Source organism: Geotrypetes seraphini, chromosome 10, assembly GCF_902459505.1.
Source record: "Geotrypetes seraphini chromosome 10, aGeoSer1.1, whole genome shotgun sequence".
Taxonomy (NCBI): Eukaryota; Metazoa; Chordata; class Amphibia; order Gymnophiona; family Dermophiidae; genus Geotrypetes; species Geotrypetes seraphini.
The window spans coordinates 141,467,032-141,484,811 of NC_047093.1; the positions used below are offsets into that span (position 1 = coordinate 141,467,032).

The 17,780-nt window shown below is 45.5% G+C and overlaps 1 protein-coding gene across 1 annotated transcript in view; it reads left to right on the forward strand.

Moving 5' to 3' along the window:
* LMTK3 (lemur tyrosine kinase 3) overlaps positions 1 to 11,094 on the forward strand; it is a 49,405-nt gene extending 38,311 nt beyond the window's left edge. Inside the window, exons 10-15 of the mRNA XM_033962398.1 lie at positions 675 to 824; positions 2,660 to 5,871; positions 7,776 to 8,125; positions 9,434 to 9,545; positions 10,713 to 10,967; positions 11,078 to 11,094. Of these exons, the coding sequence (XP_033818289.1) occupies positions 675 to 824; positions 2,660 to 5,871; positions 7,776 to 8,125; positions 9,434 to 9,545; positions 10,713 to 10,967; positions 11,078 to 11,094 (4,096 nt within the window). The remainder of the gene's footprint in view (positions 1 to 674; positions 825 to 2,659; positions 5,872 to 7,775; positions 8,126 to 9,433; positions 9,546 to 10,712; positions 10,968 to 11,077) is intronic.
* Positions 11,095 to 17,780: the final 6,686 nt, after the last annotated feature.

The following is a 17,780-nucleotide window of genomic DNA, read 5'->3' on the forward strand; positions in this document are numbered from 1 at the left end:
GTTCTGCATCCCCATGCATGTCTGTCTGTCCAAGTTAGATTGTAAGCTCTTCTGAGCAGGGACCGTCTATTAAATGTCAAATTGTACAGCGCTGCGTACACCTTTCAGCACTATGTATGTGATAAGTAGTAGTAGTAGTGGTAGGAGACAATAGAGGGGATGACAGACGGATACGTTGGTAGGGTTAGGATTTAAACTCAGCTTCAAATGCTACAATCTTGCTCCTCAGTTTTATATCAAAAGAAAGCAAATGCAGAAATTTAAGATTAGAAAAAGTGTTGCCACAGGCTGTATAGATTAGAAGTGCACAGTAAATACCAAAGACCTGATAGTTTTGAGGTCAATTAACTACTGCTTCGAAGACACGGGCTACCCGTCCTTCCTTACTATAGGATGGGCTGGGGAGGGCTTCAATGGCTGGGAGGGTGTACATGGGCTGGAGTAGGTTTTAACGGAGATTTCGGCAGTAGGAACCCAAGTACAGTACCAGGTAGAGCTTTGGATTCTTGCCCAGAAATAGCTAAGAAAAAATTAAAAAATTTAAATTGAATCAGGTTGGGCAGACTGGATGGACTATTCGGGTCTTTATCTGCCGTCATCTACTATGTTACTATGATCTTATGCTCGTGTGTGGGCGGTGATTTTTTTTTTTTTTCCTTTTATTTTTGTTGCAGGTCACTCGGGGTAACTATCTGGGAGCTGTTTGAATTTGGGAGCCAGCCATACAGGCACCTGTCGGACGAGGAGGTCCTCACTTTCGTCATCAAGGAACAGCAGATGAAACCGGCCAAGCCTCGTCTCAAGCTGCCCCACTCTGATTACTGGTGCGTCAGAGAACAGGCAAGGGGGAGGAGGCGGGTGGTGCTGTAGATCAGTGACCCGCAAACTTTTCGGCACCGGTGCCGCGGCCGAGGCACCCGGAAGTGCGCGGGCACGTGACATCATCACGTCGATGTCCGCGCATGCACGGAGGCCCTCTGGCCAGACCTTGAACCTGTCCCTTTGCTGGTTGGGGAGAGGAGAAGAGGTGCCGGCGAGCAGGACAGTCGTCGGCGCCGGCTGACAGCCTATAGGACGTGCCTCTCGCCACGAGAGGCACGTACTGTAAAGCCGGTGCCTCTCCTCCTTGCTGGCGCCTGGAATCTGCCATGGCACACTGTTTGCGATACGCTGCTGTTGATAAAGGCAGTCTTGCAGTTTCTGTCTCTATTTCAAGTTTATTTAAAATTTGATAAAAACGCTTATAAAAATTTCTAAGCGATGTACATAATAAAATTAGGGGATGAGTGACAGTTATAAAAATATGATTGAACAACAAATGGACAGGAACAAGATGGAAAAAAGGGGTAGAATTATAATAGTTTAAAATAAAAAATAATAGGTCGGGGACATGACAAGAGCAAAATCTCTTATGAAAAGCAGGCGAGAGTTAAGGATTAAACTAAACTAAACTAAACTAAATCTTAAGTTTATATACCGCATCATCTCCACGTCTAGTTAATTTCCCCAAAACACACTTATTATCTCCAGAAATATTGGTTAAAAAATATTTTAAGGAAATTTTGGGGATGATGGACGTAGAAAATTTGCCTTTGACAAATTTGTATTATATCCCTCAGAGGAAAAAAGTTCCCACAGAATCAGGTATAGATCAGTTGGAACAAATTGACTTTGACTTAACTGGTTTTTTAGAAGACTCACAGGATATAATTCAAACTAGATCTACACTTCTTATAACTTGTTCTAGAGAGATAGATAAATCCTTGATAATGAAAGCTTATTTTAAAAATAAGCAGACTAAATTTTGTGGAGATAATGTATTGATTTTTCCAGATGTGGCCCAAGCAACACAATTGAGAAGAAAATCCTTTTTGGCTTTGAAAACTAGGGTGTTGGCTTTAGGAGCCACATTTTATTTAAAATTTCCTTGTAAATGCTTGATTAAATTTAAGGAAAATGATTATGTTTATTGGGACTCAACTCAATTAGAACAATTTTTGCAACATCAAGAATCCATTAGTATTTCTTCTGTTACCACATAATTAATTATTTGGAGTTTGAATTTCTAAACACTACACTGTTTGGTCTATATGATCATGTTTATTTGATTTTTGTTACGAATATATAGTACTTGCCTTCCCATAGTTATGAGGACTAGAGGAATTTTTGTGATAGCCTTTTGATTGTAATAATGTATTAATTTTATTTATGTTCCTTACCTTATTATTATGTATATGTAATAATGTTATAAAACTTGAATAAATAAAAAAAAAAAAATAATAATAATAGGTCGGGGACATGACAAGAGCAAAATCTCTTATGAAAAGCAGGCGAGAGTTAAGGATTAAACTAAACTAAATCTTAAGTTTATATACCGCATCATCTCCACAGAAGTGGAGCTCGACACGGTTTACAGGAATTAAAAAAGAAAGGAACTCCAATGGAAAGAAGAAGGGCTTGGCAAACAGGAAGGAAAGAGGGGACTTAGAATAATGGAGAGGGAGGGAGTAGTTACATTTTGGAGAAAAGCCAAGTTTTCAAATGTTTTCTGAAGTGTTTGGATAAGCCAAGACTAATGATTTTAAGCTTCAAATGCATACTCCTGTCAGCCATGTGGTCTCTGTATGGATAACCCTGCTCTTTCTGCCTCTCTCTTTAGGTATGAAGTGATGCAGTCTTGCTGGTTGCCCCTAGAGCAGAGGCCCACGGCAGATGAGCTCCACCTGCAGTTGACTTACCTGCTCAGCGAGAGCTCTGACCAGGCAGAGGAGAGCTTTGAGTGGCGCTGGAACACACTGAAGCCTACCCGGGTGCCTGCGGGCTCACTGCGCCATGCTGATGAGATCTCGGCTTTTCCATTGCTGGACAGCTTTGCCGGTGGGGACGGCTTCCACGCTGATGTGGACGACATCCTGACAGTCACCGAGAGCAGCCGGGGGCTGAACTTCGAATACATGTGGGAGAAGGCCCGTCAGAGCCGCTGGAAAGTAGCCAGTCAGTCCCTGGAGTACCCCACCAGCAACGGTAGCTTGACAGTCCCTGCCAACCCCTTTTACGACCCTGGTCACCATCACTGCCACCAGAACTTGGAGACCCCAAGCGTAGTCCCTGTTATCAGTGCCCGAAGCCCTTCCGTGAGCAGTGAATATTATATTCGTCTAGAAGAACACACCGACAGGGGCACCAGTATGGACTGTACTGTATGTGCACCAAGCCCAGTCTTTGAGCGCCAGTATGACATAAAGGAGCCACTGCGGGGCTGCCATCGGCGCTTGTCTCTGGGTGGCTCCAACTCACCATTACAGCCACTGTTTTCTTCAAACTGGGACACCCTCGAAAGTGACAGGGAGAGTCCTGAGACTCACTTGATCCTGCAGGACGCACCACCCCTGAAGCCTGTGTGGAATCCAAGTGGCACCAATCCCTTTATCACCATAGCCCGGGACCTTCCTCGTTACACCAACCCCTTCCGGACACCAGCAGAGCGAGACTTGCCAAGGCAGGTTCAAGAGACATCTCTGATGGGGGATGTGTTCTCAGGAGGTTCTCTGTTGAATGTGTATCAAGATATTGAAGATCAACAGAGGAGCTGGGATTCTGACACCTTGGAAGAAAGAGGTGCTGGGGAGACCCTTGCAGGAGATCCATCCTCTCTAGTGGAATTTTTGGATGACCGGGCTTCCCCATGGGACTGTGAGCCTTCACTGATGGAGGACCGGAGTACTGAAAGCAGCAGCAGCAGTGGTGGAAGCATCGGAACTGACCGCAGCGGCCACCGTAGTCTCCTTTCCTGCCCATTGTGCAACAGAGGTGGCCTCCAGCGGTGTACATGTGCCATGCTGCGTGGAGATGTGGTGATGGATTGGACACACCATGCTACCATGCGCCAAGAGAGTTACAGGTTGGATGACAACTCGTCACTGAAGGTTGAGCAGGGGTCACTTTCTGACTGTTCTATTCAAATCCGGTCATTCGGTGAGGGGGATACCATACCGGCAACTTTTGGTAATGGCTTGGGGTCTATGGGGCACCAGGAGTTCTTTGACCCGTTGATGGGTGCAGCAGTGAAGAGCTATGACATCCAGCACTACTCAAAGAGAAGTCAACCAGCAGCCCTCGAGGTACTGAATAAGAACATAGGGCAACATCCACCTTCACCCTTTATTGGCATTTCCAAGGCTATATCCAATTGCAGTGCCATTATTCCCATTGAAATTCCTCCACTTTCCACTCTGGCAGAGGCTCTGGAGGAGGAAACCATAGAGATACTACCAGACATTCTCGAGGGATCTCCTGTGGTCCATGGTACTCTGCGGCCAATGGAGAGCTCATATCAAAGGCAGAGGGGTACCTTGGATTCTGTGGACTCTCTAGATATACCTTCCAATGCTAGCTCCTCTGATGTGTGGAGCCCAGCCTCACACTACTCTTCACCAGGCCAGAAGTTTGGAGACAGCGGCTATGAAACAGAGAACACCTTTTCCCCAGAGTTCATTTTCAAGGATGTTGATGAGACAGAAACAAGATTGGCCAAGCTGCCATTGACACCTATCTCAGAGTCAACGAGTGACCTGACGCTGACAGAAGATATGTCAGAGGTACAGACCACGCCAACCGACGAGGGATATCTCCGACCCCTGACACCAGGAACCCCGTATCGGGACTCTGCTTATTTTTCTGATGGTGATAATGAGATCGACAAACACTGGTCAGAATCCAGCCAAGAGAATGATGAAAGTTCATTTCGGGAGGAGGAAAAACAACTTGAGGTGGCATCAGTGGTGGTGCAGCCAGAACAAATTGAAGTCTGTCATCACAAAAGTGTGGATACAGTTGAAGCGTTTATGGGAGATACAGAAGAAGTTCCATTCAGGAAAAAGGAAAAAGATGAACTAGTTAGGAGAGCGGAAGTCAACCTGGAGAACCAGACCGTCAGGGAAAGCAGAGAGCTTACAGAAGAGCATACAGGAGATGCCGAGGAAGACGCTTCCAGGAAAAAAGACAAAGATGAATTAATTACAAGAGCGGACGTCAACCAGGAGAACCCAACTGCTAGGGATAGCACAGAACTTATGGAAGAACATATAGTAGATGCTGAGGATATTACATCAAGGAACAAAGACAAAGATGAACTAATTACAAGAGTGGACATCAACCAAGAGTCCCAATCTACTAGAAAGAGCAGAGAGCTTGCTGATATAGATGGAGCTTGGAGCCAAGAAGACAGCATGGCTCTCGAGGAGGTCAGTACAAGAGGGCAAGATGGGATGAATAATGAGTTCCAGTCCAGTATATCTGCTGTTGCTGCCATCTTTGAAAAAACAACACCACAACAAACTGAAGGGGGATTTTTGGTGCAAGTCTGCAAAGAGGAGCTCGTGGTCTCTCTGAGGGAAAATATCACCAGGAACCTCCTCACTGGCACAGACTCTTTGGGAGCTGGTGGTCCCCCCAGCTGCATAAAGGACCAAGCTGTGTTGATGTTTTGGCCCCCAGCATCTGGGGGACCTTTGCAAGGCATCACAGATACAGCTGAAACCTCAAACTTGGTAGGCCTGGAGCATACCAATTTCTCCAGTAATGATTGCATTGTTGCCCCTCCACACCATGACTCTGAGGGATCCAGCAAGAATGAGGAGGAAGCAGGAGGAGAGAGGCAGCTGATAGAGGAGGAGAGACAGGAGTTACTGAGTGGCCATGGGACATGCAGTGAGAGCCACCCAAGAGACTGCTCTGAGACAATTAGGAGCAGCAGCCTGAAAGGGCTGGAAGCTGGAGCCCCCTGTCCAGTGACAGAAGGATTACAGGAACAGTCAAAACTTTTTCTAGATTTCAGTGCACGAGGGAATCAAGGAAGTGAAAACATCAAAGGTAAAAAAAATAAAAGCCTATTTTCTGCTATTGCAACTATTGGTCATGGTGACATAATATGATGTACCCCACTGACAGTTCTTAAAATTTTCTTCCTTATTGTCCTCACCAGACCTGCATAGCATAACCCGCATGTTTTGGATTGGTCTGGTAGGACACAAGGAAATAAAATTAGCAGGTAAGACCTAATTTCTCCATTAAACATTTGAGTCAGTCAAAACACGACCCTTCCCATGTTTCAGCAAGCCTTACCCTCAGTATCTACTAAAAGGGGCACTGAATTGAAAGATGAGTGGCTGACAGCTGTCTTGTTACACCTCTCCCCCTGTATTGATTTCCTTCAGAAAATCAAACGTGCAGAGAACAGGGATGCATCCAGGCTTCGATCAGCCTGAGCTCTGAAGACAGGGAGCCATCTCATAACCCTAAACGCGGAGGATGCTGAAATATCCCCTTGGGGGTGACTGTGTCATTTTTAACAGGGGAGGAAATGAAAGCAGTGTGCGTGCATGGATTTTCTGTCATTTCCATCCCTTGCGCTATTAACAACCACCTGAATCTCGTTAGGCTCTGGTCGCTTTCAATAGTGTCCCGTATAGACCTTCCGTTCTCGCTGGTTTCTGCCTGATCAATGCACAGCAGGGCAAGTTATGTTTCATTTAATAATTTGATTTACCGCTATTCATTTAAAATATCAATGCAGACAACAATAATAATTAAAAAAAAGATGTTAAAAGAGAAGAACTTTGGAGAACTAACAGAGAAAAACTAGAGCCCTGATGCTCAAAGTTCTGACAACATGGTATTAAATATCATGTTGGTAATGATTATTTTTTTTATCGGGTGATGCTCGGCACAATAGCATTCAGACTGTATGTGGAGCAGCCCCAGTAAAAGGGGGAAGAAATGTGCCTGGCGCTTGCTCAGAAGAGCAATCGCTAGGCACAGCTCATCTTCTTGCCTGCAGCCGCCGTTCCCCGCTGCCCAGTTCTGGAGCCGCAGTCAGCTAAAAGCCGGCAGAGGGGAGAGCGGCAGCTGCTGGTTCAAATGATTTGCGGCTTCTCCTGCTGCTGCGGAACCACGATCGGCTGATCGGGGCTTCCCCCGCTGGCTAGTTGTGATCAGCTGATTGGGGCTTCCCCTGCTGGCTCTGCAGCCGTCATAAGCTGGGCAGAAGGAAGAATGGCGGCTTGCAGGCTCCAGTTTTTTTGTAAAGGGGTTCGGCATATCTGCGTGTGTTATGTGAGCTACTGTCAGCTCCAGAGCTGCCAGAAAAATTTCAGCATAAATGGGGGTGAGGTGCATTTGAATAGGGTCCTTGGTGGCTGCTACGAGGATCGGTAGCAGCCACAGAGAGCCCTTTGGAACATCAGTAGGAGAGTAAGACTGCTTTAATGAATCTTACTGACAAGGAAATCTTTTGAGCATCGGGGCCTAGGAGACTTAAAGGGTAGGGAGCACAGATTGCCAATCTGTTAATATACAAGTATCTCACCTGCTGGCAAACCAGTAAGAGAACTAACTTGTTATTTATTTCTTCTTTCTTTTAATAAAAATTTCTATACCCTCTTCTTGGCAATGCCATTCAAGATGGTTTACAATATATTACAATTAATAAAATGCAAATTAACTAATATAATAAAAAATAATTTCAAAGTATAAAACCAACATAAAAATAAATTTAAAAAATTGGTCATCAGCTATCCCTTCTTTTAAAGGATCAAATAAGGGATCAGATCCTTACTTTCTTGATTTTGGTGGGTGAAGCTCAGCCTCCTTCGTTCCCACAGTATTCACCGTGGCTAGGATGAGTGCTTTTGCCATGTCACCTTTTGACCGTGAGGTTAGCTCTCTGGGCTTGGACCCGGGGAAATAATAATGTAGTTGTCTTCTCCTTTCCATAGCAAAAGCAGCCAGGCTTTCTCTGTCCCTCCCTCCGCTGGCCCTGCAGACGTTTCCGAGCCCAGTCGGGCGTAAGGTCTTCTGGGACGACGCGGAAGAGGAGATTGGTAAGCGACAACAACGGGATCCCACCTTCTCTCAGGAGGAGGAAGATGATGGTCCGGGACTCCGACCAGGCGAGGAAGAGTCGGGCGGGGTCCCCATTGTGGTGATGACAGAGGCAGATGACGGGCGGCACCTGCGCAGCCTCCTGAAGTCACCACGCTCCGCCGATGAGGTGGGTGATGAACTGGACCGGAAGAGGAAGATGGTGTCTTTCTTCGATGATGTTACGGTCTACTTATTTGACCAGGTGAGGCCGCTGGTGCCGTGGTCTTCTTCACTCAAAATCAGAGCGCCCCCTCATCCCCATGCAGGCGCACAAATACTGCACGGAAAGGGTGTTAAAATGTAAGAGTACAGCTTTTATTCAAAAAGCGAGGTATTAATCCAGATGCCATTGGTTTTCAAAATTAGGATACCGAGTGGAATAAAATTTCAAAAGGCTGCTAGCGTTAGGAAAAGAAGAGGTTTGTAGCAGGGGTTGGAAGAGTCTTATCGTTGATTAAAACTTGATATACCACCTTAGTTGCTACACCGTTCAAAGTGGTGTACAATAAAAGCCATTTGCAAAATAGAAATAGAACGCCATTAATTATAGGACAGAAGCACTAATTATTAGATAGGAGCAAAAAGATAGTACAGAATAAAATAACAACATGTCATAACATAACATGTGCTCACCATTACTTTTGCTTCAAATCTAACCCTCTTTTCTTTTATCTTTTTCTTTTTTTACTCTCTAAAAGGCTCTCTCAAAAAGGAATGTGTGATAGGCATCTGCAGGGGAGGGGGGCGGCACGACCTTCTCCTCTCCGTCCCTGCCTCTTCCCACTCCTCTCCTCGCCACACACGCCCCTCCCCCTTCCCCTGTACTTCTAGTTGTTCACCGCCGTGAGCAACAACTTTAACGTGCTCCTCGCGGCCCTGCATAGGAAGTGATGTGATAGAGAGTGATGTCAGTGGGAGAGACGACGGGGTCACGAGGAGCAGGTTGAAGTTCTTGCTGCTCACGGCGGTGAACCACGAGAGGTATGGAGGCTTTGCCACTGTCTGCAGGTCCTGAGGCAATCCCTTTGCAGATTCTGTTTTTAGAAAATTGTTAAAAAAACCTACTTGTTTTATTAAATTCTTAGAAGTTTAATGTCTTGTGTTTCGCTGAGGTTGTTCAGTTTTTACCCACCTTAACACCTTCCAATTAAACAAATACCATAAATAGATTGTAACCTACCCTCTCTAACTGAATTCCATATGTATTTTTCATACAGTTCTTCACTGTCAGTTTAATTTCCATCCTATAAGTTCACATAGAATTTTTCTTTTTTCAACCATCTTTATTTTCTCTTCTTTATTAATTTCCAGGTACTTTAGTTAGATTGTGAGCCTTCGGGACAGTAAGGGAATTTTTTAAGTACCTTCTTACTTCTCATTTATAATCTTAGTGTATATTTTCTTCAAACCGCTTAGAACCTAACGGATGTAGCGGTATATAAGAAATAAATTACATTACATAAATCCATTTTTTAATGTTATGTTCTCACTTGGTGTTTCCTATTGCCAGGAGACACCAACCAATGAACTCGGCACCCAGAGCGCCACAGAGAGTGAACAGATGGGCCCTGGGCCCTCAACGGAGCTAGGAATTCAGATGTTCCCCTCGTCCGATGGCTTCAGTGAGTGCTCTTCCTCTTTCCCCTCTCCCCTCTCTCTCTCTACGCCTCTTTATCTCACTGTTCATTGAGGCCGTGACTCCTGGATCCAGATAGGGTGTGTACGAGAGGATGGTTTAGAGACCAGTTGAGTTCTCCCTCACCTAACTCACTGAGAATTTGCTCTTCACAACCTACTAGAGATAGGCAGTCTTTCAAAGGAATGTTGCGCGCTATTTACACACAGCACATGCCGTTTCCTGATGGCGCTCGCATGGGCACGCTGAATGGTTTGTGCATGCATGCCTTATCGGGAAAAGAGTCTCCACGACTGCTGAAATTGAGGCTCCAAACAACCAGGACGTCTAAGCCAGTATTCTACAACGGCAAAGTTCCACGCCAAAATTATGTCTGATCTTAAATCTCGCCGAATCCTCATAGAATACTAGCTTAAATCCAGTTACGCACTAACTCCCCCCCCCCCCCCCTTTTTATAAAGCTGCGTTAACGTTTTTTATTGCCGGCTGCGGCGGTAAAGGTTCCGACACTCATAGGAATTCTGTGAGCATTAGAGCGTTTACCACTGCGGATGGCGATGAAAAGCGCTAACATGGCTTCATAAAAGGGGGCCTAAACTTTAGGTGTGACCACTTAAGCCATATCTAGTGCCTAAATACAGCAGCTGGATGAGTAAATGCGACTCATCTATAAGGTGCGCAAGAATAGTTGTAATCCCTCTGCCCCCCCCCCCCTTTGCATTAGCACATGAGAGAAGCGAGGCGCCAGTTATAGAATAGGGACGTAAGGCAGTTGTGCAAGCAACGGCAAACTAGCACTAGTCCTTGGAAATGACTGGAATTTATCGCCACTTGTTACATGCTTACCTTGCTCTATTATATAACTGCGTGCCAAAGATCGGACGCCATTTGTAGAATTTGAGGGGATGGCCACGTAGCACGTACTCGTCAATTTTCATGTGGCACCGAAACCTAAAAGATTCAAAACAACAACTAAAGTTTTCTGAGTCCCCCCATCTCTACAACTTACTGCCGTGAAGGAAGGAATCCCCCAGCTCCTCTTGCTCTGTGCGTGGGGTAGTTGTTAGAAGTGAATGCCCCAATCCCGCTGTTCCTGGTGTCTGTGACGAGTGAGGATTAAAAAGCGTTTCCTGTTCTTTTTTCCATGTCTCAGGTGGGAGCTTTGAATGGGAGGATGACTTTCCACTGATGGCTCAGAATGCCTCGTTCCTCCCGGCGGTGACTGAAACACCCCCGAGCAAACCCCGACTCACCTCCCCGGGGCCTCCGTCCACACCACCTCCCCTGCTCCTGGGCAAAGGGGCAGAGTCCAGCTTGCTGGATCCCCTGCGGTTCTCACGGTTTACGGTTTCCCCTGCGGTGGACCCCCATCTCCCCAGCTCCCAGGCTGGCATGGTGCCTGCTGCAGGTAGGTGCAGCTCTGTTCCCTGAAGAGTAGGGGAAGTGAGTGATAGCACACTATCTGGCTGTTTCTCTCTGGCTCCCTCAGTAATATACTTTTCCTCTGCTCTCTTTCAGGCACTGTCGAAAAGTGAACGGGATTGGGGGAGGACGGGTGCGTTGGCCAGTCCTGGTGCCACATCTCTCCTCATTTCTCTCTTTCTCCATCTCATATGTGTGTGTGGAGGGGGGGGGGTCTCTTCACCTGATCGAACACCTCCAAGAGACACTCAACCTTCTAATCCCCTCCCACCTGTCCTCCCCTCTTCTTCCCTTCATCTCCACTCGGTCAAGCCTGAAGAATTAAGGGGACTCAGTAGGCTGGCAGGGCTTGCAGGGGGAAGGAGAGTTGAACTGTTAGTAACACTAGGGAACATGTGAAAGTTCTGCTGCTCAACCGGGAGATGTTTTGGCTCCAAAGGCAACCATAGGGACCAGCAACGCAGCCCGAGGGCTTGGAAGAGATTTCAGCAAAACAGCATCACACAGGCCAGTATGTAGGTACAGAAGAGACGAGACAGAAGTTGATACATTTCTGGTATATGCAACAAATGAGTTGACTGGGTCATGTAGGCGAGCAATACCACCCTCCAGTCCCAGTCCTCTTCCTTCTGGACTACTTTAGACCTCTCCCTAAAGGGGGGGGGGGGCAGTGAACCCCTCAAAGACTTGGGGAGGGTGGTACAAGATAAACAGACCCCATGACTGAAACCCCCTGTGTATCCCAGGGCAGAGACAGTACAGGATGGGAAGTTCGACCTACAGACCCCCCTTCTGGCATTTTCTTTGGTCTACTGCCACTATTTTCCTGGGAAGTTTTGGAAATCCAGATTAATGATGGCCACCAGCCTGCACTACAGTGAGGTGTGTAGATAGACATCTAGAACAGGGCTAGGGGATCTCAGCAGGCCCCCCTTTCTCAAATTAAACATTGTATTTAAAAAAAAAAAAGTCTAGAAAGAACCGTAGAAACCTTTTGTGTTCAGGGTGTGGAGTAGAGTGTGAAGACGCGTCTCCAGCTTCATGACGTGTCTGTGCTTTGAGGATTGATTTTTTTTCCCAGTTTTATTTATGGGTGGTAAGGAGAGAGCAAAACACCCTTCTCTATACTGCAGTTTCCTTAGGACTCGAGAGCCCACTAAACTCACCATCATGTTATCTCTCCCCTGTTTCCCTGTCCCTGCTTTCTCGTCCCCTTCTCCCAGCATCCCATACCCTCCCACAAACCGGTTGTGCCAAGTGTCCTGAAGCTGGAGCTCTGAGCAGCGCCCGTGACAGCGTTGTGCCCGGATGGCGGCCCAACATGCCCACGGCTCAGGAGGACCCACCTTACAGCCTGCAGCCCCTGAGCGATATTTGCTTGGGGAACAAACTCGGACCGCAGCAGAAACGGGAGATTTGGGGTACTGGTGGACACATTATAATCGGCGCCCATGGATGGGAAAGCTGCTTGGACCCCAGAATATTGTCGATAGTCCGAGCGGGTAGGGTGGAGCTTGCTGGGATTTGGGGTGGGAACGCTCTTGGTGGAGGCATGGTAGTGACTTCTCTCTGGCTCTCTGCTTCAAGGTACTATCTGGTCTAGCCCCTAAATATATAACTGACCTCTTCTCCTTCTCAACCAATAGACATAAGAGAAGAACACACCTGAAGTTCGTTTCCCCACCTGCTAGAGGATGCAAATTTAAGAGACATCATCAACAACTTCTATCGTATCAAGCGGCCTTATGGGGCAAAGACCTGGAAAAACTAATTACACACACAAACGATTATGGTGAATTTAGGAAACGCCTAAAAACATACCTGTTCTTGAAATACCTAGGTAACGAATCTGTACAAAAGACCCCATCACAATCCCACCCCCCAAATCTGATCTCGTAAACTGTTAACCACTAATCTCCAACTATGAATGTTCCATTCAATTTGTAGAATCTTTCTAATTCATTGTAAACCGCATAGAACTTCACGGTCCTGCGGTATATAAACTGTTGTTATTATTTATTGAGAGGTCTGGGGGGAGGGAGGAGGAGGATGGAGGTGAAACTGCAGCCAAGGCGCACAGTCAGTAATCTAGTTTGCTAAGCCTTCTCCAGGGACTCCCCCACCTTCCTTAGCCCACTCGCACTGCTTGGAGAGCAGATCATCGTTGTTATAACGTCATTTAAAAGGGGAGGGGGGGCCTCTTACGCATCAGCATGCGTGCAGAGAGCCGGCTGTGGATGTGTCTGAGCTTGCATGGGCCAGATGGATTGTGCGTGTGCGCCCTCTACCTTTTATTCTTTAACTTGATGCCTGAAGGTAGGCCTGAGTTTCTCCTACGTTGTAGAATACTAACACTTAACGCATGTGTAATGCACGCAGGGGCGCGTTAACTGCTACCGTTGGTCCACAAGATATGCGCCAGTAAATGGCATGGAAAGTTAGCGCTGGAAAAATCCATGCTGAAATGGCATTCCTACTACTATTAATTATTTTTATAGTGCTACAAGACACATGCAGCGCTACATAGAGTCACAAAGAGTAAGAAAACAGTCCCTGCTCGAAAGAGCTTACAATCTGTCAAGGGTGCTCTACATCAGTGTTCTTCAACCACCGGGTCCATGGACCGGTGCCGGTCCACAGAAATTTCCTGCCAGTCCACAGGGCCGGCATGCGCATCAGGCCCAAAACTGTGTTCTTCAACTGCCGGTCCGCGGTGCGATCGTTGCATTGTTAATAAGATTATATTATGTGTATATATGAAAAATGAATGGAAAAAATAGTGTTAGAATAAGGACTATGGGGGCAGGGTCCGGGGTGGAGATTGGATAGAGATGGGCAGGGTCTGGCCCAGTGTTCTTCAACTGCCGGTCCGCGGTGCGATCGTTGCATTGTTAATAAGATTATATTATGTGTATATATGAAAAATGAATGGAAAAAATAGTGTTAGAATAAGGACTATGGGGGCAGGGTCCGGGGTGGAGATTGGATAGAGATGGGCAGGGTCTGGCCCAGTGTTCTTCAACCGCCGGTCCGCGGACTGATGCCGGTCGACAAAATAATTCTTTTATTTCTTCCGGTCCTTAGGTGTAAAAAGGTTGAAGAACACTGCTCTACATCAAGCATTCTTTAGAAAGCAATGCTCAACGACAGCTCCCATGACCAACTCTGGGTGTGTACGGACTCACAAAAAAGGTTAATCTATTGAAAACAACAAACCATAAATTCTAATGGTGATCTTATAGCTTTAGAGTAAGTGAAGGAAACGATCTCAGAGTTGCCACTCCCAGGATAATATTGTTATTGTCCAAAAGGGAATTGTGGCATGTGGTTTCTTTCATTGATCAAACCTTCATCCTTAATTTTTATATTGTATTAAATATTCAAACTGATTTTTTATAAAACATTGTTGTAAATATTACCACTCAAAACTGAATAACTCGTTATAGTTAAAGAGTATTAATCTAGTATTATCTAGTCTTATTTTTTATAAAATTTTTTTATCTTTTTTCAATCTTTTATTACTTATAAAAAATAAGACTAGATAATACTAGATTAATACTCTTTAACTATAACGAGTTATTCAGTTTTGAGTGGTAATATTTACAACGTTTTATAAAAAATCAGTTTGAATATTTAATACAATATAAAAATTAAGGATGAAGGTTTGATCAATGAAAGAAACCACATGCCACAATTCCCTTTTGGACAATAACAATATTATCCTGGGAGTGGCAACTCTGAGATCGTTTCCTTCACTTACTCTAAAGCTATAAGATCACCATTAGAATTTATGGTTTGTTGTTTTCAATAGATTAACCTTTTTTGTGGATCTCTTCGATAGTGGTTAATCTGTTCTCCTGTTTTACACTATTGTGTACGGACTCACGCCAGGTTTCACTCAGTGTAAATCCTGGCGCTCGGGTTGAGGGAGCGATCCAGGAATTCTGTACCATTGTGACTCGATTATTGGAATGCTCCTTTTGGGGTTGCACACCAGACAAATTTCAGTCTGCCACTTTATACGAGGGCGCTTTGAAAAGTTCAGTAATAAAACAAGTTAAACACATATATTTTTTTTTAATTTGACAAAACCTATTTTTCCGATGAGATGGAAAAACTGAACACTCGCTGGACTAAGCGTACAGCCCTCGATGGAGACTATGCTGAGAAATATTTTAAAAATATTCTTTTCACTTGGGTTCTTTTATCGAACTTTTCAAACCACCCTCATATAATAGAGCTCCCAAATCCAAATAATTACCAATTATCGCCGGTAATTGATGCTACTTGGCTTGTTAAGTAATTGTTTTGCGAGCACATCTCAGGATCGTGTGCAAATTTCAGTGACCTTTACAAAAGACAAGGATTAGTGATTGTGAGGGAGGCATAGACCTAGGCAGGCTGTGGTTGTGCACAACGCATGACACACTTAGGCCTGCCATTGATATGTTGGAAGTGAGCATACCTAATTTTGGAGCATCAGTGTGGCTTTGTGCTGTAAAGGCCTAGATGTGCTCTGAAGCCTTTAAAGAATTGACTAAGCGAGGCCCATTGTGATGTCTGCCTCGTGGCATCAAGTTATAGAATTACCCTTAAGTGTTATAGAGTATGTGTGTGGTACATATGACCTGCCTTAGTGTCTTTGCATGTCTCTCTCTCTGGTGTGATGTGGGGCACGGAGGGTTTATCCCCGCTGCTCACCATATCAAACCAGACTGCCAAGATCAGACTAACTGCTAACACCCAGGCAACTGAAGAGCCAGAGAGAATGCTCCCTCCTCCCAAAATCTCTGCGTTAAGATTAGAAAGGCTGAAATCTAGCTATGGGCGGTAACGCCCTTCACATATCCCCTGCCCGAGGAGTGTATGCTCTCTGACGTGATCAAGGAAGGGGGGTGGAGAAGAGTATGGAAGTTGCGATCGGTGCATCCGAGGTGGAAATCTAGGTATCCCTTCCTCGCTAGGCACTCTTTCCAACAGAGAGATGTCATGAAATGGATTCAAGCCAAGGCATAATTATCACATAATTTATGTCACCCGCTAGACGGATTCTGTCACTTGTGGGTGGGGTCAGGATATTCTCCAAGGAGAATTGTGGACTCAAGACTCTTATCCAAGAAATGTAAGCACTTTGAACCTGTTCCATCCATGGATTGTTCTCTACATATAGAACACAGCTGCTTTGGTTTCTTCTGTCCACCCAATTTTGAATTGTTTGTTTTGTTTTGTTTTCAAATTGATTGTGGGTTTTGCAAGAACCACATGAAATGGACAGCAGCCTGCACATCGTTCTCCCGCTGTGTGTTCCACCTTTTCCCTTCTTCAATCCTTCAAGATAAAGGCTATAATTTCCTTACATGCTGCAAAGAAGGACTGAGAGAGTCCCAGGCACCAGAACCGTAGGTTATAATGAGCCACCTCTCTCCCCCGCTGTTACATGCAGTCGATGGGAATCCAGCATGGACCGTCTGCCTTCTGATAATGTTGTGGAGTGCATCTCCTAATTGTGTTTTCATCACTTGTAACCTTTGCACTGGGCAAAGGGGAAACAGATGCCATGCTTGCTTCGACTCGTGGCAAATGGATGTACAAGCAGGCCGGGCAAGCTGATCCGTGGCTGGCTGAGGGCTTGGATTTTGGACTACCTTTGAGACTTGTGAGAAGCAAAGTTTGGAGGCTAGCTCTGTAAAGGACATTAAAGCATGCTTGGGACAACAGTAGGAACAGGGCTGATAATGCTGAGTATAAGACATGTTGGGATGTGTGTTGGGGGGGGGGGGAAGCTAATCTTGGCGTACAAATAGACATTTTTAGTGGCTCATCTACTCAAAGTGGTGGAGGGCCAGAGAGGAAGAAGGACTGGGGTCTTTCCTGCTTTTAATGCCAGGAAAGGCACTTTTGCAAATCTTGCTGGGCAGATTCGTCGGGTGGTTTCCAACCATCAAACAGCAATAAACTGGACGTGATGTAAAGCCTGGGAAAGGACACTTCAAGGGGGGAGAGACACACAAAACTTTAATCTGTATATAAAGCCGAGAACCAAGGGCCAGTGCCGTGCCAATTACAGGGAAGCGTGCCAAAAAAGGGAGGGGGGGGAGTTGCTGTGAATTTTTTTTTTTTTTTAATGCATTTTTGTACAGAAACAAAATAAGGGCCTCTGGGGTGGTAGAAAATGCCTGAAAATAATGGCATCGGGGGGCTGTTTACCCCCAGCCCACAGGAAGCATGTCAGTACAGCAAAGCAGGAATGCATCATGAGGGTGAGGGAATGGTTGTGGTCATGATTCTCCGCCCTCTGCCGCTTATTTTTTACATGGTTGAAGGCGGATGTATTTTGCCAATGTTGCCTGTACATATGAAAAAAAAATAAATTTACATTTTGCTGTGCTAAGCGCAAATTAAAGTTAAAAAAAAAAAAACACACTAAAAGTTTTTCATTAAAAAGAAAATGGTGTGTAACAGTGCCAAAAGACTTGTCTACCAGAAAATAAAAAAAGTAAAAATCTGGATCTGAATAATTGCAGAATTGTGATGTCTCTTAAAGGTCTACTAAATGTGTTATGTTATATCTCTTGCCTGGGGTTGCCTTGGGATTCTTCTTGTGCTATCAATTACTCTCCCAATCCGGTGAGAGTGCCTTCTGCTTGCTCTCCCAGTTACAGAGACACATCTCCCGCTGCCTTGTCAATGTCTCTCCACACCCCACCATCAGAGTGCCATCCGCAGGTTCTCTGGGGATATTTCCATTCTTTGACAGACAGCATGAATTGACCATCCAAGTGTGTGGCATTACCCAACG